The 21,728-nt window shown below is 50.2% G+C and overlaps 1 protein-coding gene across 1 annotated transcript in view; it reads right to left on the reverse strand.

Moving 5' to 3' along the window:
* WDFY4 (WDFY family member 4) overlaps positions 1-21,728 on the reverse strand; it is a 269,557-nt gene that overhangs the window by 170,824 nt on the left and 77,005 nt on the right. The window contains exons 14-19 of the mRNA XM_072971154.1: positions 8,675-8,889; positions 7,407-7,501; positions 6,128-6,365; positions 5,649-5,725; positions 4,370-4,591; positions 3,480-3,658 (exon numbers count right to left, since the gene is read on the reverse strand). Of these exons, the coding sequence (XP_072827255.1) occupies positions 3,480-3,658; positions 4,370-4,591; positions 5,649-5,725; positions 6,128-6,365; positions 7,407-7,501; positions 8,675-8,889 (1,026 nt within the window). The remainder of the gene's footprint in view (positions 1-3,479; positions 3,659-4,369; positions 4,592-5,648; positions 5,726-6,127; positions 6,366-7,406; positions 7,502-8,674; positions 8,890-21,728) is intronic.

Here is a 21,728-nt window from a genome sequence, read left to right on the forward strand (position 1 = left end):
TGAAGTGACAGCATTTTAGATTACCGGTTGCTGAGTTTAGGGACAGGGATGGGGAGGGGGTGTGCATGGGAGATGGCTGTAGTTATAAAAGTGCAACACGAGAGACCTTTGTGGTGATGGAAGTGTTCTGTATTTTGGTGGTGGTTGTAGATGCAGGAACACACGCATGTGATAAAATTGTATTGAACTAAACACATACACCTGAGCACAAGTAAAACTGGGGAAATCTGAATAAACTGTATCAATGTCAGTATCTTGGTTGTGATATTATTCTGTAGTTTTGCCAGATGTTGCCATGGAGAGAAACTGGATAAAAGGTACACAAGATTTCTCTCTTTCTTAACAACTGTTAGCCTACAATTTTCTCAATAAAAATTTCAATGAAATAGCTAACAGATCATCACAAAGTAAAAAATAATAGTTTCAAAGCCCATGTAGATAAAACTTTTTTAGATGACAGTGTTAATTACATAGTATACAAATTTTTCTATAAAGTCACAGCTCCTTTTTCAAAGGAAAAAAAAGCTGAAAGGAAGCATAAATGACGGTCAGATAGAAGGAAAGTAAGTAATCTTTCCTCTTTTCTCTATCTTTCAGTTATTTCAAAATGTGTTTACATTATTTTTATAACAACTCTAAAATTACTACGTACATGAATATGTATACAAATACATTTTTTTAAATGAGGTCGTATTATTTCAGAAACATTCTTTTTCTCCCTACCAATGAAATAAGATTTTCAAACAAAAACAAACCAAGTTTTCAGCCACCGAGTCTGCGTAGAGTGAGGTCTGCTGTGCTCGCTCCCCTCTCCTGTCCTCTCAGGCAGGGACTTTTTCTCCCACATAACACCCTGTCCCACCCCTTCGACCCACCTTGCCCCTTTCTCCCCAGACTCCTACCGCACACACTCTCTGCACCATTCAGACTGACTTCTAAACGCAAGACGTCTCAAAATGCCCCTAAACTGTTTTGCTCAATGTAAGCTGTTAAAATACTCCCTACCTTTCTCAATTTAACTTATCTTCCCTTGGAAGTAAAATCAAGGCTCTAACATTTGAGGAGAGCTATTCAGCGGGATCACTCCCAACCAAAGATCTCCCAGCTTGTTCTTGCCCAGCAGGCATCTGCATCAAAACACAGCCCTTTACGTTTATATCATTTAAATTTCACATGCTGAGCCTGACCCGACTTGGTGAAATCATCTTGGAAAGTCAACTCTGTCAGACTTTGCCCTGGGCCATCTGCTATGGCATCTTTGGGCATCTTTGGGCACACCTCAAGGCATCACACCACTTCCAACCTCCCTGCTGACTGACTCTGGCTTAGCTGGCCCCATGAAGTTGAATGTTCATCCATATACCAATTCACTGAACAACACTCCCAGCCAGGCCATGTTACTCCTTGTGGCTATAAATTCAAGGCGATTCATCAGGTGTTTATTGCACGCTCTCTGTGTGCCAGCCCCTGGGCGAGGCGCAAGAAAGGTCCAAAAATCAATAGGACAAACCTCTTAGCCTCAAGGTACATGAACAATTTCACAGGATACCAGCCTAGACAGAATAGTAACACATTCCGTGAAAGAGACAAAAACTAGCCAGCTTTGTAATTACGCAGATAAAAACAAAGACACTGGGCAACCACACAAGTGACCACACTTTCCATCCTGGCTCATATTGAGTGACCACCGCTCCTTCTCCAATAACAGCTCAAGCCCTGCCCTACTCCTCCCACCTCCTGGATAAAAGTTCTGAGGTAATACAGACGTCTAATTGCCTCTCCTCCTGACAGCACCCAATTCAGAATAGAGTGACCTCCGCTTCTTTGAAGCGTCTCAAAAACCATCGGGTAAGGAGATTCTTGCGACTGCAAGCTTAATAAGTGTAACTTTCATTTTGTACTATATGCACGCTCCTAGGTGTTTCACTCTTGGGCATGGACAATTCCTAACTCCTAAAACAATATCTAACACTTAGTAGGTGTCCAGTAAATATTTAATGAGGGAAGGAAGGAATTGTTAATGGTTGTGGAAAAAAAATTGTTCGGAGGATCCTTTTTTTATGCTCCTAAGACTCACTCTGATAACCACTGCTTTTTTTTTGGTAAGACAATTTTACCAAAAGATAGCATCAAATTCATCTTCAGGTGTTCCACAGAATTTAGGTTGTTCTAACCTAATGATTCTCAACCTGGGGTGATTTTGCCCACCTCCCCCCACTACCCACCCAGGGACATTTGGAAATGTCTGGAAACACTTTTGGTGGTCACAACTGGGCAGAAGGAGACGCTATGGCATCTGGGGAGCACAGATGCTACTAAATGTCCTGATACATATAGAAGAGGTCCCCACAACAAAGAATTATTGGGCCCCAAATGTCAAACTACTGACATGAGAAACCCTATTAATCTAAGGGTCTCCTTTCTGGCTGCATAGTGAAACCACCCAGGAAACTTGGAAAAAACTACCAAATTATCCCACCCACAGAGATTTTGCTTTATTTGATCTGGGGTGCAGCTTGTGCAAGAGAACTTTAAGAAGACTTTCCAGATGAGTTTAGAATGCAGCCTAGGTTGAGATGCTGTCTCTGGAACCCAGGTGAAAATCTGGCTGCACCTGCCCTCTGTGGTCTTCTGGGTCCTCCTGTCTCTGGCTTCCTCGGGGACTTTTGATGGTGGCTGCTGGACCATGCCTGCCAGGTCCTCAGCTCCCAGCTTCCTCCCCCTTATGCCCCAGGACCTCAAATGACGGTGGCGAAATGCTTCCTCCAGCTATGTGTGTTCACACTCCATTACCTTCTCTAGGCAGGGGACCATCCTTTCCTCATCACTCCTGCTCTAAACCTGGCAAGAAGTGTTGGTGTCTTTGCAAGATCTGGTGTCTTGCTCCTAAGTGTAGTGCGCAGACCAGCTACATTAGTCTCGCCCAGGAGCCTCTTAGAAAAACAGGACCCAGGGCCCTGCTTGGACCTCCCTGGGGAATTCGCACCTTAAAATGTGAGAAGCTTTGCTTTGTTCAGTCTGGAGATTTATACTCTCTTATGACTATTCTTACAATATAATTGTCATGGCTACTCTTATTTCCATGTTTTACTCTCTGCTCTGGTTCTGTGACTTCGTTCTAGTTTCTAAAGATGTCTCTTTTTTAACATTTTTTATTGATTTATAATCATTTGACAATGTTGTGTCAAATTCCAGTGTTCAGCACAATTTTTCAGTCATACATGGACATACACACACTCATTGTCACATTTTTTTCTCTATGAGCTACCATAAGATTTTGTGTGTATTTCCCTGTGCTATACAGTATAATCTTGTTTATCTATTCTACAATTTTGATTTTAAAGCCTGAGTTCAGCCAAGTGTTCTGGACAGCAAGGGGCTTTCATAAGATACCAAACCCGCCACCAAAAGAAAGCAAAGAACTGAACTGAGGCCACTACGGGGTGGCGTGGCCAGGAGGCATGGGAGAACCATCTCACCTTGGCTGAGCCAATGACCTGTCCGTCTAGGTAGGTGGAAACCACACAGTTCCTTTTCATCTCCTTGGTGACAACCACAGTCAGGTGGTGCCACTGACCACAAGCCAGCAGCTGGCCACATCTGACCCGAAGCTGGCAGCCCGCAGAAGGCTCGGAGTCATCCTCGGGTTCCATGACATCTGGAAGAGAACACAGACGGCAGACCTCACCCGCGGCATCCCACTGCGGCCACCCGGCAGAACGGGCCTTGCACCTGTGGACCCAGGGCTGAGCCCCCCCTTGTAAAACACTGACAACAGCAGTGATCATTGCTTGAGCTCCTGCCTTGTGCCAGACACTGTCCTGAGGACTGTCACAAATATTAGCTCATTCCATTTTCATGACAGCCCAGTGAGCTAGGCGCTATCCTGATTCCTATATTATCCCTCCTGAGGCACAGAGAGGTTAGGTAACTTGCCTCAGATCACAATGCCAGGGTTCAAACCCAGGCGTCAGGCTGCTGGGATTATGCTCACTAGACGGTCTCTATAGTACTGCCCATTAGCCAGCAAAGTCCCAGGAGGCAGGGGGCCTAGGCAGCCGTGCCGTGTGTGAAGGATGCCAAGCCAGTCTCTGGGCCTTCTGGTGTCTCACTCAGCAACAGGGACCCTCTCTGGCGCACCAGAGCAGGGGCAGCCATAACACACTGGCCTTGGTCATCGCAGGCCGGTTCGGGCCATCGAAGGCAGGTGAGCTTGGAAAGCCAGGCTGAGCTCTAAAGGGCAGGGCCAGGACGAGCCAGCAGCACTACAGAGGGAGGGTGGGCCCCTGGGCTTGTATGTCAAGAGCTGCTGACTCAGCCGCATTTCCGCCAAGTGTGGGCCAAGCGGCACTGGCCTCCGACACCTTACCCAAGGGCTGAAACTCTTTCTCTTCTGTAGACACAACCAGGGAGAGGTCATCCGGGCAGAGGCTGATGGAGAAGCAGACGAAGGGCTGCTCAGTCCGCGCCAGGTGGCGCACCAGGGTCAGGAAGCGCAGGGGGTGGCCCTCCGAGACGGCACCATGCCTGCTGATCAGGAACCAGCAGGAGAAGGTCAGGCCCCCGGGCGGAGGGAAGGACCTGGCAGCGCCTGGGGTCAGAACACAAGCACGCCCTTAGGCTCTGTCCTGCTTCGGAAGCCTGTCTAGACTCCCAGTGCCTCTGACTCAGCCCGGGGGTGGCCCTACTGTGCGCCAGCACCGCGCCTGCCTGACCTATGCCCACTTACGATGCCCCCACACAGAAGGGTGATCTCGCCTCCCTTCTCACACTTGTAGAAGTCATATTCCTGCCAGGACTTGAGCCAAGATCCTCGAAGCCTGTCCCCAGTTCTGTTCCACCAGTGTTTCCATGCGGCCTTGCCAAGGGAGGGGCGAGGGGGCACGGCCCTGAGGTTTGTCACCACTTGGCCCACTGGTCAGCTGATCTAAGGCCAGGCAGTGCGCTATGTTGCAGGGGAACACCGGCCTAGCTCGGCTGAACTTTGCACAGGATGCTCCAATCTAGGGAAACCTAAGCCCTCCCACCTCGGAATAAGGTTGGCAGTCCAGGCAAGGCCCACTGACCCCACCGAATGGGTGGAATCAGACTCGGAAGCCTGCGTCGATGGGCCATAAATGCAATGGCTCCTCAGCAACCCCCTCCACCCCCCCATAGAAACCCAGAGCCTGGCTCTCCTAATAGAGGGTGCCTGGTTTCAGCAGAGGGTTGCACAAAGCACGCCGAGGCCCAATGGATCCCCACACGAGTCAAGGACAGGCTTGTTCCCGGATGGCCATCAACACAGAACTCATAATCCTCTCCAGAGAGAGCCATAAGGTGGGGCAAGGTGTCCCTTTCAGCCTCTGTCAGTCACCGGCAAAAAGCATCAAACTCAGCCAGGCTCAGCCACCAAGTCACCTACCAAGTCCGTCAACACTGAGCTGTGGGCTGGGCCCTTGGGACACACAGTGAACCGGACACCCCTGCCCCAAGAGAGGCACAACCAACTGGAAGGATGACTCATCTACAGACATGCAGGACCAAGAGGAAGACGCATGCTTTCTGTAAATGCCAGGTGGAAATCTGAAATCAAGACTCCTCAAGGACTTACTCGCAGGACAAGAGGAGGGGACCTCAGCAAGCTCCACCCCCAGGGAAGCACCTACCTGTCCCAATTCCTCCGGAGATCGAGTACTCGGTGCTGGTTCCCATCACCGTGGACAGGGTCGGAATAAACAAACAGCTGGAAACAGGAAAGTGTCTCAGATCATGGAACCGCAAGCCAGCCTCTGGCTGTGACGTCTCCCCCTCCGTCCTTCTGCAGGGGCCTCGCTCCCTCCTAGACCCTGAGGCCCCAAGGACAGAAAGTGGCTGATGCTGGCACCATGGCCCTAAGAAAGGATTCTGCTCTGGAGACTGGCGGGGAGGGCTGTCCAGAAGGGAGACACACTTGGGGAAGGAGAGGGTCCTGGCTGGGCAGCTGGGGATGCTATCCCTGAGAAGACAGGGTGTCCATGACCCAGACATTTTCCACAGCTGAGTGTGAGTGCTGATGGGACTACAATTTTGTAGTCAATGCTGTAATTCACCCTAGGCACTGGGAAACTAGTACAGTGTATTTCAAGTACATGAAAGCCGGACATACCCATAACCCTCCACAGACATGTCAAATTCCACGAACGACGGAGCCAGGGCCGCCCTCTGAGGCTGCAGGTTGCGCGGGGAGGTCATGGAAATGAGGCTCAGTGCCGTCTGAAGGGCAGTGGTGGAGCCCTGGGATGGCCTCGAGGGCCTGCTGGCCTGTGTGACCACTGGGCAGGGGCTGGCATCCTGGGCAGCCGCCGCAGGACCCTCAGCAGGCACTGGGGCTGCCGCCGGCGACCCTAGGGCGGCAAGCAGAAGAGATGTGTCTTTGCTCAAAGCACGTCCTTCCCTCTTCTGACAACAGCCCTGACGTTTTTGCCACAGCCCCGGAGGAGAACCCTGCAGAGCACCAGGCATTTCCTAACCCGGAGCCTCCCACCTGGTCCGCCCCAACCCCAGCCCTTTGCTGGTTTTGATAACACTGAACCGTGGTGACAACCTGTTTCTCTTAGAAACTTCTCCTGTTAATTCTAGCATGTCCCTCACCCCTTTCCAATACATTGTTTTCTGTTGCTGTCCTTGGGTTGCCCCCCGGCAGACCCTCACTGGGGCTTTGTCCTGGCCCTCTGACCTCTACACTGTTTTGCAACAGCCTGTCTCTTCAAAAGCTCTGTCTCCCACCTCTGGCTGCCAGCCCAAGCCTGACTCTCCAATATCGCTTTTCAGTTGAGCCTCCTTGCCTTAGACATCCCATGAGATCTTACATTCAGCGTGTCCACGTCAATCTTTCATCCAGTATCCTTGGATGCTGGACCAGCATCCTTCCAGATAACAGGCCAATGCTTTGTCCTCCTGACCCCCTAACTCCTCCCTGAACTGTGAGCTGTGCAGAAAGCTGACCCTGCACCTCTGTTCAGGGGCAGCACTGGGTACCCCTGCAGGCGCTGTGCCACAAAGGAAACCCTGTCATTGTTTCCGTGATCAGAGCCCAAAGGGATCAAGTACAAGTTCACCATCACCTGTCTTTATGGGGGTAGGGGTCATCCTCCCTCCAGTTCTGGGCTTTGTCAGAGGACCACTGATCCAATCCCCCTGCTTTTCCTCATGTGCTCCATTGAGCAGCAGGCAAAATCACTGTAAAACCTGTCTGCTTCCCAGGTGCTATAAAGGCTCCTTTACAAGGAATGCATATTCTCTCTTTCTTTTTTTTAATTTTTTTTTTACTGAAGTATACTCAGTTTACAATATTGTGTCCATTTCTGGTGTACAGCACAACGTGTCAGTCACATATTCCCTTCTAAATCCCGTTACCCTGCCCCTGCTCCTTTCCTTTTCCTCACCTGAGCACCTGGAGTCCCCGCTGTGCACATGAGATGAATTGAGAATTTTCGCTGCGGCCGAGGGAGGTGGGGGGATTCCAAGACCTAGAAACTGTCTGAATATCATAACAAACAAGGGAACAGACTGAAGACATTTTACGGGCAGAAGTTTCCTCCAGCTTCATCCGAGCGCTGCCCTTAGATCCCAGAGTTCTCTGGTTCCCCCTCCATGTGTTCCTCTCTCTGCCTGGAAACCCCTTCCTCAAGCCACGCAGAAACAGGGCGTCCCTGTCCTGGCACCCAGACCAGAGAGCTGATGAATTTAGATGTTTCTGACTTAACCAGTGACCAGCGAGGAGCCTCAAACTGGACCATGAAAAGAAAAGGATTTTGTTGAAAAATAACTTTGTCTCACTTTAAGTTTCTAATGGAATTTACTGAACAGCTGAATTAAGCACAGTGGCCTTGTCTGATAACCCCACAGAGGCTGAAAGAGGCTGGCCTGGCCCCTGGGTCCCAAGCTTGCTGGTTGGAGGAGTTACCTTCCATCCCTGGCACTCGGTCCAGCAGGCGTGTGGCCCTGGGCACGCCCTCCCTACACCTACACCTGTATCATCCAGGTATTTAAGAGACCCTTGTCACCCTCTCCTACAGCCTTTGTTTCCTCTGCATTTTTGTCCTGTGTCTGCTCCTCCCATGCATCTCCCCTCCCTCTGTGGCTCTCCAGGGAACATGTGGCTTCACAGAGGGGCTGCCAGTGGGAAGGCCCCACAGGATACAACGGCACTGTCTCTGTGCCCCTCCTTGTCAGGAGTCCCAGTCCCTGCCCCTCATGCCAGCCGAGCTTCCTGTGGTCTGGCCTCTCTGCAGGCAGGCCCTCACAGCCCCCACCCTTTTCAGCAGGGCATCTTTACATGCCCGGTTCCCTCTTCTCCCAGTCTGGTGAACATCTGCACAGGCTGGGAAGCCCCCCTTGAAGCCCCTCTCTTTATGCCCAGTTTCCCAGCTGTGGACCTCCCAGCTCCACAGACCTACCCTCTGCACCAAGCATCCCCTCCAGCGCACTCCTATATTGTCGGCAGGACTCTTTGCTTATTGCCCCCCGCCCCCACCAAGACATCAGCTCCTTGGGAGGGCTACGTCTGCTCCGTGGGCTGCACACTGCTGTGGACGCAAGGCTCCTCCCTAGACTTGTAGTGTCCAATGCTGGGAAGAGGGGAGGGAGCCCGGGGACACCTGTCCCCACGCACCTCTTACTGCCCGCTATGCACAAGCGCGGCACACAGTACCTTAGCACGTCCGGTTCGATGGCTTGGGAAGCAAGCTTTTCAAAAATCCTGATGAGACCCGACTGCAGGGGGCTGCTGCCGGTGGTCAGGACCTTATGGCAGGAGGTCATGAGGGTCCTGAGCATCCCTGCCTCACACATGACCTGACGGTTCTTCTCTGACTTCACCAGGGACTGGATGTGACTGGCCAAGGAGCACTGGATCTCCTCGGAAAGCTAAAAGGAACCAAAGAGAGCGGTGAGCCCTCGAGGTCGGCATGTTTTGTGGCCTGCCGTGGTCGGCCCCGGGCTAGGCCTTGAGCTGGCGGTGGGGCAAGGAGACTGGGCCCAGCAGCGCCTGCGGTTCTCACTGCTGCCCCCCCCCCCCCCCGCCGCTTCCTCCTGTCCCAGGTGCTCTCAGACACGCCCTCCTCACAGGAGCTGCCAAACAGGTAGATGGCTTAAAACAGAGACGGCAAACTGGTAGGCGAGAGGCTGCGCGTGCCTGAGACGCGTGGTGTTTGACCCTCACGATGTTAAAACGGATTCTGAATTGCTAACATTTGAAAGTCTGGAGAGTCTACACAGAAGTCCAGACACACGGCCTCTCTCAAAAGATGGAAAGATCTGGTCAGGCTGGTTTGCCACCCTGAGTCTGTGGAGGAGCAGCTGGAGCTGGTGCCCTCTGGAGGGTCCCACACCTCCCTCCCAGCCCCCGCCCCCGCTGGCAGGGCTCAGTGTTTGAGTCTGCACCCCTGGCCTAGATGATGGAGTCCTCCTGGGAGGACCAGCCTGCAGGAGCTACCCACACAGCTGGCTGCGGCAGCTTCAGCCCCCTCCGCCTCCACCTGTCAAAGCACACCCAGAGCCCACAAACCCTTCAGTCATGGCTCCTGTAGGAAGCCAGTGCTCCGCTTCGCCCCTCAGGGGCTGTCTCTCTCCCACCCGCCCTCCAGCCATCCTTTGCCATCCCTGTGCTAAGCACACTGAGACACACAGACAGCGGCTCTCTTGTTTCACCCCTGCTGGGTCTCAGGTCACTTCACTATCTTTCTGTCCTCGAAGCCCACAGAACAGAGCGCACAGAGTCAGCTCAGCAAATATCTGAGCCAGGTACATTGTTATCACAATTTTCCTTTCTTCATAAAAGATAAACCCCTGGACTTTCCCGCCTTCCATGGATATATTCTTTTACTTTGCATAAGATCGTCTGAAATGAGAGGGAGACCAGTTAGATCTTAACGGATTTTTCCTGCAATGGAGGCTGTGGGGGCTCCACCCAGACCGCCTTCCCCAGGGGAGTGCACCCATCCCCGCTGCCTCCTCTGGAGGTCAGCCTCCCCTGAGAGGTAGCTGCCCTGCCTGGGGGCTCCGCCGTCTCTGCATATATGTTCATGTATGCGTACACGTGTGTACCCTCCCACACATGCATGTACACACATAAAAGTGTGCACAAATAAACACACACAAGACTATAGCCAATGAGGCCACACCCTTCAGGGTTGAGAGCCCCACCCCGTGGGCTCGGGCTGAAGCCAACTTCAGCTGACAGCGCATCTTCACTCAGCTCCTTCCCCTGCAGCCTCCTGCTTCCCTCACTCCCCTTCTCCAGAGCCCCTCCCTCCACAAATCCCATGCACCTGGACCCCTGTCTTGGGCTCCACTTCAGGGCACCCAGCCTGAGGCCCTAGCCTGCTTTTCATACTGCCCGCCTTTGCCTTAGGGTCCGGTTTCAAGACAAGAGATCTGTGATGATGTAGATCGCGTCTAGGTTAGCCCACCAATGTCACCATAAAGGCACTTACGTGAGAAACCTCTTTCAAATGAAGACTGGCTTCTGGTCCCATGGAGTCTCAGACCAGCTGTCCCCCATCCCCCATGGGAGCTTCCGTGAAGCACTGCCCCGCCTCCCTTCCTTCCTCTTTTGCTTCAACAACTGTTAAGGGCCTTTTCAATGTCAAGATTCAGGTGAAGTGCTAGGCATTTCAAGGTGAATATGTGCCCGCTGTCAAGGGAATCATAGACAGGTGAGGGCGGAGTCTCAGCGCAGTGGGAGACATGCTCTGGCGGAGAATTTACTGTCTGAGAGTGGGGAGCTTCGCACATTTCATGGAGTTCTTGGAGTCAGAAAGGAGTCCAATCCCGGTATCTACTTCCGGGGCCAAAATCTACCCTGTCATGAAGCCATTTCCTGGATATTTCGGATGTGTCACACCTGGTCCAAGCATTCTGACATGTATAGCTAATGCCACCCCTGTGAGGAATCTTCTGTGTGTGGCAGGGGCGGTGTTACTATTACTATCCCCATTTTACAGATAAGGAAACTGAGCCCAGAGAGGAGAATTATCCAGGCCACACAGTAAGGACAGAGCCTAGCTTTGACTACAGACCCCACGCTCAGAATCACCTCTTTCCACCATCACCTCCCGACACATGCAGTCATTTGAGGCCACACTGCCCAGAGATGGTCAAAAGCACGTCTACATCATAAAGGGGCAGAAATTAGTAAGATGACATTCTTCCACAGGCTATGAACACAGTTTTGTAGCATATGTTTCAAGGATTAAAATTTATGGTGAAACCTATTTATACTGTTTATCATCAGTTTCTAGGTTTTTTTTAAAACATGAAGGGGTCACACAGCTCACCCTCCTGTCCTCCCCACCTTCCAGAAGCATGACACCTATAGCTCCTGCCTCAGACGGATGGCATTCAGTGAAATTTCCATCATTACACTATCTTCAGTGATAATTTCAACTTAAAATTGTAGACTATCCTAATTTTAGTTTAAAACTTAAACTACATTAGAATGGTTTTTTTCAGGAGGACCACTCCCAGATACGTTATCTGTTATTCTGCCAGCATCACTGATGTCAAGGAGAGCTCTCACCACTCAAAGAGGGTGGTCCCTGCAATGGGCCAAATGTCTGTGCCCCCTCCCTAATTCATATGTTGAAACCCAATCCCCTGTGTGATGGTATTTGGAGGTGGGGCCTTTGAGAGGTGTTTAGGTCATGAGGGTGGAGCCCTCCTGAACGGGATTAGTGCCCTTATAGAAGAGACCCCAGAAAGCCCCTCCTCCCTTGCACCTTGTGAGGACAGTGTAAAGAATGCCATGAGTGAGGAAGGGTGTCCTCGCCAGACTCTGAGTCTGTTAGCACCATGATCTTGAACTTGCCAGCCTCCAGACTGTAAGAAATAAATTTCTGTTGTTTGCAAGCCATTGGGTCCATGGTATTTCATGACAGTGATCCAAGTACACTAAGACAGTTTCCTTCCCTGTCACTGTGGTACCTGGTCAGCCAGCCCGAGCTGGTAGAGGGACAATGTGTAAGCCAACAGGAACCAGTAACAGAAGGAAGAAATGACAGCTCTAATTTGCACTAAACAATTCCATCACTTTAAGAAGCAATTCCACGTGGAAATGTACCCAACCTCCTTGCCTCCCTTCCCCAGATCTTTCTTCTGATGCTGTAAGCAACCCTTTCTGCAGCCAAAGAGCCTGTACCTCCGTCTTCCTTCTCCACTCTTCTCAAAACAGAAAAGCCGCTTCCACCCTCTTGCCTAGAACTCTTCCTCTCCCAGAACTTGGATTACTTGGTAACTGCGGTCTTTTAATTTGGGGTGAGAGTTGGGGAGACAGTCTGCATGAAGCAAGATGCAAAAATAACATCGTGATGTATTATTAATAAAATTAAAAAGAAATGTCTACGATCTCCAGTTTTTATTACCAGCTCTTCGCTTATTGCTTTGGGGACTTTTGGCTTTCTTTTCTGTTGTCATTGTTTTTGCTTTTTTTTTTTCTCATCAGAGCAGGAATATTTAAAATCTAAATATGCAAAAAAAAAAAAGAATAAAAGAAAAAGTTTTCAAAAGGGAGAAATAGAAATGCTGATCTTGTCTAACGACGCCACAAGTTTACTCCAAAACTGCCCGATACCCCATAATGGATGAGGGAAAATTGATCTTCCTCATTATCACTGCAGCTCTGTCAATACCAATATCGCCTTGTTTTGAATAAAATGTGCTGGTTTTTTTCAATGTTGGTTCCAGTAAAATGGGGTTTTAGTGAAAACATGAGCAGTAGCAGGAAGCCAGGCTGGTTTCTCCCCCTACAAATGGATTGATTTTCCTAACGCACATTACTTCCAAAGCAGGAAGGGGCTGGTGGTTCAATTAGGACTCAGCAGTGAGCACTCAGGGTCACCAGCAGGCTGGACCGGCGAAGCAAATCATCACAGAGCACTGTGCGCTGTGCGGGCCCGCCTGTAGGGGCTTTCTGCTTTCTCCACTTCGCAGTTGAGCCTTCAAGTCTGTCCTTGTCCAGCTGTGGGTGTTTAATCCTCTTTATCTCTTTTCCCTTCCCCACTTTCCCTCCTGGTCCAGATTAACATGGCTGGGTCCTGGTGGGGTGGGTCCCTCCAAGGAGGCGTGGGCTTTGGCTACATCACTCCGGAGTGTGTCTTCTGGGTATTAATCACATTGTCCTGATGGAGACTAAAAACCATCAGATGACCAGCGTCTGCTTCCCCTAGACACGTAGAAAGAACTAGGAACTTCAATTGAGCTACTCAAATCCAGATTAGTCGCTTATTCCAATTGGTCAAAATGTTCTTTATTTGATGATTTTGGAAGAGAGATGATACACCTTAAGTGACCTCAACTCTTCAGGGGTGTCACGGGTAGACAGGACCCACAGACGTGTTTTATTTGACAAGTTGTGGGTCTTATCTTTCCTTTCTTAGAATTAGTTCTCTCTTTATATGGGTGTAAACTTTCCATTTTGCACAGTCCCCACCAGCCTAACACACTCGTTTGTGGTGCCCACAAGGCTTTGTAGGCAAGGGAGTCTGTGATCTTGGTTTAGATGTGAGCGGGTCCAAACCTCATTGAATCAGTAGAATCCATGTCTAAGGCATGGCTTCCTTGATGCACTTGTATAAGTTTGCAACTAAGACTAAGATGCGTGTCGGTGCCTGCTCTAAATCTTCTGCTCCTTTTATGAATTACACACATATGATGGCCAATACTTCCTGGTATTCCTAGGATCTTGTATTTATAAAATAATTGTCTCCTTCCAATGTTACTGCCCATCCTCCCCTTTGGTCCCCCCTGTGCTCTATTCCAGTAACATTCTCACCCTTTGCTAAATACACCACAACCTTTGCCCGAAGTTGAGAATGTCCCCTCCAATCCTATCCCTTTGCTGAGGCCTTACTTATTACTCGAGACAAGTCACACATCCTCTCTTTGAAGACAACTTTTCTGACTTTCCAAAGCAGCACTGTGTCCATGCTTCAATCATTATAAATACCACACTATGACAGATGTCTCTATCTATCCACCTATCGATCATGAACTGTGCACTGCTGCCTGAAATGACACTTCATCCTGTATCTTTAGCACCTATCTCTGTGCCTCAAACACAAGAGCAGCCCAGTAAGTGTAAACACAAGGGGATGAAGTGTTCTAGGACGTGCAGGTGCACCTGACCCAGAGGGCTCAGAGGGCGGTCAGAAAAGGTGATGTGCCAACTGAATGTTGAAGGATAATGAAGAGAGAACCAGGCTAGCAGGGGAAATGATCTTTCTGGGAGAGGGAACCGCATGTGCAAAGGCCACGGGGTGAGAGTGAGCATGGCCTTTCGGGGAAAAGCTGGGGATCGCAGGTAGTGGTCAGCCGGGCTCAGTCACCCGCCTTGCCTCCAAGCCCCTCCCCTGCAGGGAGCCTGTGGTCAGCCCTGAGATGCAGCATGAAGACATCACCAGGGGAAGCAGCTGTAAACATCCATCCAGGAGACTCCTGCACGGCCTGGAACCTGGAACATCCGTGGAGAGTTTCCATCACCTTGGACACGCCCCCCCACCTCACCCGACGACAGCCAGAGCAATGGAGCCCAACAGAGGACTCCAAGAGACCCCCACCACCTTCTGGCCAGAATCCTTCCCACCTGTGGCCGCGGTGTCCTCAGGCAGCTCAGAAAGGGAGGGATTCACTTCCCCGGAGGATCCCCTGGCCACTGCTTTGGCCGAAGTAAACACCAGTCTTTTAAGAGAGACCAGTATCTACCCTGAAGTAGGTACCCACGCTGCTCTGACACTAACTGATGGGAAACTTGGGCTAGTTACTCACTCTCTCTAAGGCTCAGCTTCCTTAGCTTTAAAATGAGGCTAATGGAAATACCTCCCTCCCCGGTATGTTTTGCTGGGCATCCACAGAAACAGCACCTGGGGAAGCACTTTTTCTTATAGGATGCAAGTGTTTTCAGAATACTAACCCCTTTTAGTTGCAGTCTTCTTTTCTCACCCAGTATCAGGAAGATGCCTCCCACCCAAGCAGCGGTTTGCACGGCCACCACGCGTCACGCCAGCTCAGCACCAGAGCAGGAACATACGCCTGCCCTGTTCTCCAGTCCCACCACTAGTGATGGGAGCTGATCTCCCCATGCGCCCGCTGTCGGCAGGCACTCTTCTAAGTGCCTGCATGGACTAGCTCCTTTCAACATCACAGAAACACCATGTCCTAGATATTACTATTATCCCATTTTACAGATGAGGGAACTGAGGCCCAGAGAGATTACAGCCTGCTGATATTACACACTGAGTGGTAGGACAGGGATTTAAATCAGGAGAGCTGCTCCACAGGCTAACTCATCGCTGGGTGCTAACGCTCGCAGAGCACCAGCCAGATCCGGGTTTCAGGGCTGCCCTTTATCCTGTGGGTCCTGTGAGCAATAGCACCTCCAGCCTCCCGTAGGTCAGGAGTGTGGGGGAGTGGAATCAGCCTAGAACTGGGCCCTTGCAAAGCCAATCAAAACTGCTGACTCTAAGTGCCCATCCCATCATGTCTTAGGCCATCCCCTCAAAACTTGTAGGAAAAAATGAAGTGCTCATGGCTCTGCCCCACACAGGGGTCACCTGAACTTAGTAACCGGCACACAGTATTTGCCATGAACTACACCAAAGTGGACTGGACCATTTCCACCATCTGGAGAGGCCAGGTGGATGTCACCGGTACATGCAGCCTCACCCATGGCTACATCCCCAAGTCATGGACTCTCAGGGCCCGTCAGGATCATAGGGTGATCAAGCCCAGTGCTGGTCCAGGTGCCGAACTGTCTCCACTGCAAACCCAGCACCCTGCTCAGAACACCCAGCGCTGAGCTGTTCATGACCTTCACAGCTGTCCACCCAGTTTCAGCGGGTGTGTCCTCATGTGGAGCCCAGACTTCTCACTATTTTGCTAGCTGGTCTGTGTTTGTCTTCCATCATTCCACCACCAAGAAGCAAGGATTCGCCCAGGTCTTATGCTCCCAGTCTTTTCCCTCTAGGCTACACACCCTGAGATCTGCTGATGAATCCTCCCACGACCAAGGGGGCTTTTCAAGCCCTTCACCACTCTGGTTTCGTGCCTCTAGACAAACACAGTTGTGGCGTATTAAAAGGTTGGTGGGATCATCACCTCCCTTTAGCTGGGCACTATACTTCTGTAAATACAGCCCCAAAGAGAATTCACCACAGCAGTGCCCCCGCCTGAACTGGGACTATTACTAACCTTGCACTAAACTTCCTAGGGCCCTTTCACACGTGCGATTCTGTCCTCCCCCACCCGATGCGTGTGTATGGGTGTGTGTGTGCGTGCATTAATGCATGAGCATGACTATCTCTGCTGAATTCTGACTCAATGCATTCTGATCTATTGCTCAGGATAGTAGGGACCCTCCCTATTTGTCACCCGAGGGGTAACTCCTCCCCACTTCATGCTGTCTAACATCTGAGCTTCACCCAGGTCACAGATAAAGCGCAAACCAGGCAGAAGAGAGGACTCAGCCTTTTGATTCATAAGTGGATATTTACAGTCTGACGTCAATGGTGTTATTAATTTATCGATTGTAATGCCAGTCGAAATATCCCTAAAATGTGTTCCCTTTCATTTTAATATTTCCAAAATTTTATATACTGTGGCTCAGAGTCCTAGGAGCAGAGTGGCAAAGCCAGGAGAGAAAGGTAGGGGGTCTGGCGGGACCAGCGTCTGATGAGCACACACCGTATGCTGCATACTTACAACCACCCTGCCCGTTACTCCTCTCAATGGGAAAGTATGATGATGAGAACACTGAGCCTTGAAGAGGCTGCATCAACTCCCTAAGGCCACACAGCTATCGAGCAGCAGCGTAACTGGTGCCCTAGCCCAGGTCTCATGCCAAAGCCCATGATTCTAACACTGCATCACGTCCACATTACAAGGAAGGGCACTTAGTGTCTCATAAAGGGGCATAAACTGATGGTCTACAGAAGTGTTTTATTTGGTGGAGGTCGTTTGCCTTTGCTTCTCTTTTATTTCCCCCCAGTTAGACGTTAGTACCTCTAGGCAGGGCAGGTACCCCTCCCCAGAGCCGCGGGCACACCATTCCCCGCAGTTTACACCTACGTATTAACTTTACCCCTCTGGCCCCAAGACATTGAATCTGCAACCCCTGTGATCGAGGCCAGATCTCTGAGTAGCTGAAACTGAGGTGCAGAGAAAGGAAGCGTAAGTCACAGAATGATGATGGTGAGAGGGGCTAGAAGCCAGGCCGCCAGGTCACTGGCCCAGCGCTCGCCCTGTCAACGTCAGCTTCCATCCCACCCCTCTACGTCCATCGGAGCTTTCTCTCCATGCTCTTCAATCTCCATGCCAGGTTATGTTCACTTGCTCTACCTCAGAGGCTACCCTAAGAAGTCATCTGGATTTTGATCAGGATCTGAGATTTGTCCACTTGGGAACAATAGAAATACTTAGGGGATGGGGTTCAGAACGAAAGAGCATAAAAACAGAAATTCAATGTATTTGAAACTTCTAATGTGTTACAATTTAACAAAGCAAGACTCCTCCTTCATCCATTTCCTTGTTGGAGGAAATGGCTCTTTTCAAATAGCCTGCCCTTCCACAGTGCTACCCAGGCCATTACTGCTGTCAATATTTTAGTTATTTGAAACCCCATATGATTAGTTCAATGTGTTTGAAATATAGGCTAATTCCAGAAAACGGCGCCCTTTCCAAACGGAGGCACAAACGAGCTGACAGTCAGATGCAGCTGGGTCTTCCTTCTGCCCCGTTAGACTGTGCGGGAGGCTTCGGGGGCAGTGGAAGCTGGAACACACCCCCCTCCGAGGGGCACTGCAGACTGACGATGGACAACAGTCTCTCTGATGCCCAGGTCCTATCACACTGTTGTTTTCCAACTGCCTCCCACCCAGGGCTCCCACTTCGCCCCATGGAAGGCAGCTTGGCACAGTGGCAGGGATCCCAGAGCCTCAGATCAGGGACATCCCACTTAGCTACGATGGTAATGCTGTCATTTAATTGCTACAGGTTTCAAATCCTCATCTGCAAAGTGAGAATATTGTTCTTATGAAGATTAAATGGGTTATCACGACCCAACAGCTCGAATAAAGGCCGCGGACATCTGACCCAGTTAAGCCAGCCCTGGAGCCCGCTCGCCACCTGTGAGGTGCCAGCTCTGTGAGTGGAGGACCATCCTGGATGGTCCAGCCCAGCTGACACCACGTGGAGCAGAGACGAGCTGTCCCTGCGGTGCCTGTCTAGTCTCCTGACCCACAGAACCAGGAGAAAGTAGGGCACCATTACTGCCAGCTCGGCAGCGCTTTGTTTCAAGGCGATAGAAACTAAAGGAGCAATCAAACCCATTTTAGCCCAGGCTCTGGCTTTTTCAAAACTGCTGAAAAATACAAAGTGCATTCCATTTCACTATTAGATGGATCCTTATTCATTGGTTTGACAATCACTCTATCATCATTTTTCAGCAGAGGAACAGGAATCAGAAAAAGGACTCCAGTTTTACAAAGGGACATGTGGACATGGCAGGGTTATCATGAAGATTAAACGGTAGGATGCTTGGAGAGCTCCGGCCACTACCAGCAGTACCTGTGCCATTCAGCAGGTCGTCTCCCGGTGCCACGTGTGCTGGTCGCCCTGCTAAGCGCTCCTGCCTTGCTTCACTGGACCCTCACAGTAATGCCACGGGGAAGATAACATTATACTCCCCATAGCATAGCAAAGACAGGTAGGATCTCAGAGGCTAAGGTTAGATAATTTCCCAAGGTTCTATGACTGTTAAGGGGCAGAGCTGAGATCTGACCAAAGTCTGCTGTCTTCAGAGCCTGAACTCTGCCCTCATGTAGTGGGTGCTCCCTAAACATAGTGGTAACGGTGATGATGGTGATGACAACGACAATGGAGGCAACTCTATAAAGTTCAGTTCTCTTAGGATGGAATTCAAGGCCCTTCACTATGTACCATGAATACCATCCTAAGAGAACTGAACTTAGAGCAACCTTTCCTGCCCTACTCACTGCCTTTCTACCAGCATGGTCCACCTCAGCCCAGCTGAAAGATTCAAAGTCCCCAAATGGGCATCTTCATGTGAGCCTCTCTCTGTGTCTGAGTGCCTCATCCCTCCCTCCTCCCCCTGATCCAGTGCAGACATGTCTTTTCTGTAAAAGTCTAGCTCCAGTGTCCCCACCTCTGTGTGGCAAACTTTTGTTACAGTTAAAATGTTGTTCAGCTATCTTCTCCACTCTTCTGCCTACCCATCCTCAAACTCAGACTGTGTTCCTGTGACATTCGCCTCTGAGTCCTCAGTGGCACCTAGTAGCTGTTGAGTATTCATGGAAGTGAATGTATCACGTTGATTGCTCCAACATGCGCTGAGTTCCACGACTAATAAACTGGACCTGGTTTCCCACCCCATGAGTTCCCATTGTTACGCACACAAGCAAATAACCCTCCACTAAGACCTGAATAAAAACCACATCCCTGGTGGATGTTCAGTGATGTCTGGGACAGGAAAGCCCTCCAGTACTGATCAGAGTTCTAGCCTGGAGCCACGTCCCGACGGCAAGACCCTCGTGGCTGCTAAGCATGCTGGAAAGAGAAAAGGTCTTTCTTTCCAAATAGTAATTTCTTCCTCAGGCCAACTCAGCTCCAAGAGAACCAAGCTGAACTCCACTTCCGCCTTGCACTTAGGACGGCAATGTTCACAACAAAATTCCTACAGTCCAATTTTAATACTGACGATGACACAGAGCCAAAAAAAAAAAAATCAGTTGGATTATCTGTTTCCAAGAGCAGTTCACATTGTTAGCATTTTGGAGAGGGGAAAAAAAAAAAAAACCTCTTGGTTGTGAACAGAATAAATTTAATGGGGCCTCAATGAGAAATAAATCTTGACAACCCATTTATGTAGCTAAGTCATTGTTTCTAGAATGATATCTGAACCTTGGAAAGCCATGAGTTTCTCTTCCATAAGGTAGGAAGAGCGTCTGAGGAATGTAAAGTGGTAAGAGTACAGAGACGCTGGGAGGCTTCCGGCTCACCCAAAGGCAGGTGGGCGCGAACTCACAGCCCATCTTTTTAGTAACACTGCCACCTACTGAGACTTCTTTCTCTGCATCAAAATCTGCAGTCCTGCAGTCAGTTTCGATTCAGCATTTTTTTGTGTGTGGGTCTCATTTCTCATTTGATTTACTATTCTATTTGTTGTTATGAGCGTTCCCACTCCCCCTTTCAGAAATTAATTACTGTAATTATCCAACTTTTAATAGCTGCTGATTTGCTGTCTGCAGAAAATACCTGAGAAAATGCCCTGCTACATTTCATTTGGTATTTGAGAGACAGCGTGCGAGAAATAGACTTTTCCTAAGTTACGTACGGTGACCTGAATAGAGGAACAGTATCCCACCAAGTGGAAGTCTCTGCGTGCTTCACCTATCCAATTACCATTGCAGGATGAGGGAAAGTTCTTCCCCACACACTAACGTGACAACTCGCAGAGGTGATATGAACTGCGGCTCATCCACAGTCTTGATGCACCAGCAGACATTCAGCAGTCATCCTCACTGTAGAGTTTTGCACAACGTGTCCATCAGCCAACCGTGTGGCTGCTAAGACCGTCCAAGCCACTGGCTTGATTGTTTTCATTGCAAGTACACTGCATGGTACAAAATACAGCCAAGGAAGCCAGACATCTTCACAATCAGGTGATTGCACCTGGAAAACTGTGCAATGCCAAGATGTGTGACCCTGCAATCTGCCCCCATGTTGGTCAAGGCTCAACTGTAGTTATCATCTCTTCTTAAAACATATCACCTCCTTCTTAACTCCTGGACAAAGACAAGCTGGACCCGCACCCCCGTGAACCCCCATTCTACTATAGAAGCCAGCGCTGTGCAAGAGAAAGACCAGACCTGCCACCAGGTAGGACCACATTTAATACCAGGTCCACCAACTCAGAATCCTTAAAGGCGTGTAAATCGTCTGAGACTCTCTTTCCCAATGGCTAAAATGGAACAATGATACTCCTGACCAAGCATCTATGGGGGCAAATAATCAGTGAAATGGTCTGGCACCATGCCTGGAACATGGCAGATGCTCAGGTCAAGTAATTTCTTTTCACCTGCTGCTGATTCAAGTGTACATTTCCCAGGGCTTCCTCAACTCTCCCAGCTTCTTTCTCAGAACCTCTGAAGAACACATTTGCAAACTGAGAGCACTCGCTCAGAATCCACCTCGTTCTGCCACTCGATGCTCCCACTCCTCGTACAAGCTTGTGCCTCGCTGCGGTGGAGCCAACAGTGCTGCCGGAATGGGAACTGAGAGTTGCCCGTGTCTCCTCCCTCTTCCCTGTACCCCGTTCATCTCCAGGCCTGTGACGCTATATACGAATAGGTCTCTTGACTCCTTTCTCTTCAAGATGCTATGCTAAGCAAGCTCTCACTGTGTGTCACCTGGACTGTGGACGGGGCTTCCTAACTGCTGTCCCCTTTCCCTTCCACACAGCCCCATTCCTAGGCCACCCTCCACGACACAGCCCGAGAGATTTTCATACAAAAACCTGATCGTGTCCTCCTCCACTTACTTGAGTGAGGCTTCGTGTTGCCCTTGTGATAAAAGCCCGCACCCTGGCAGGACCCCAGCCCTCCTCCACCTGCCCCCTTCCAACTCTCCCCCTTTGCTCCTCCCCCTCAGCAGCCTGCAGGAGGCTCCTTCCCACCCCCTTAACTGCTACTCACCTC

Source organism: Vicugna pacos, chromosome 11 (assembly GCF_048564905.1).
Source record: "Vicugna pacos chromosome 11, VicPac4, whole genome shotgun sequence".
Classification (NCBI taxonomy): Eukaryota; Metazoa; Chordata; class Mammalia; order Artiodactyla; family Camelidae; genus Vicugna; species Vicugna pacos.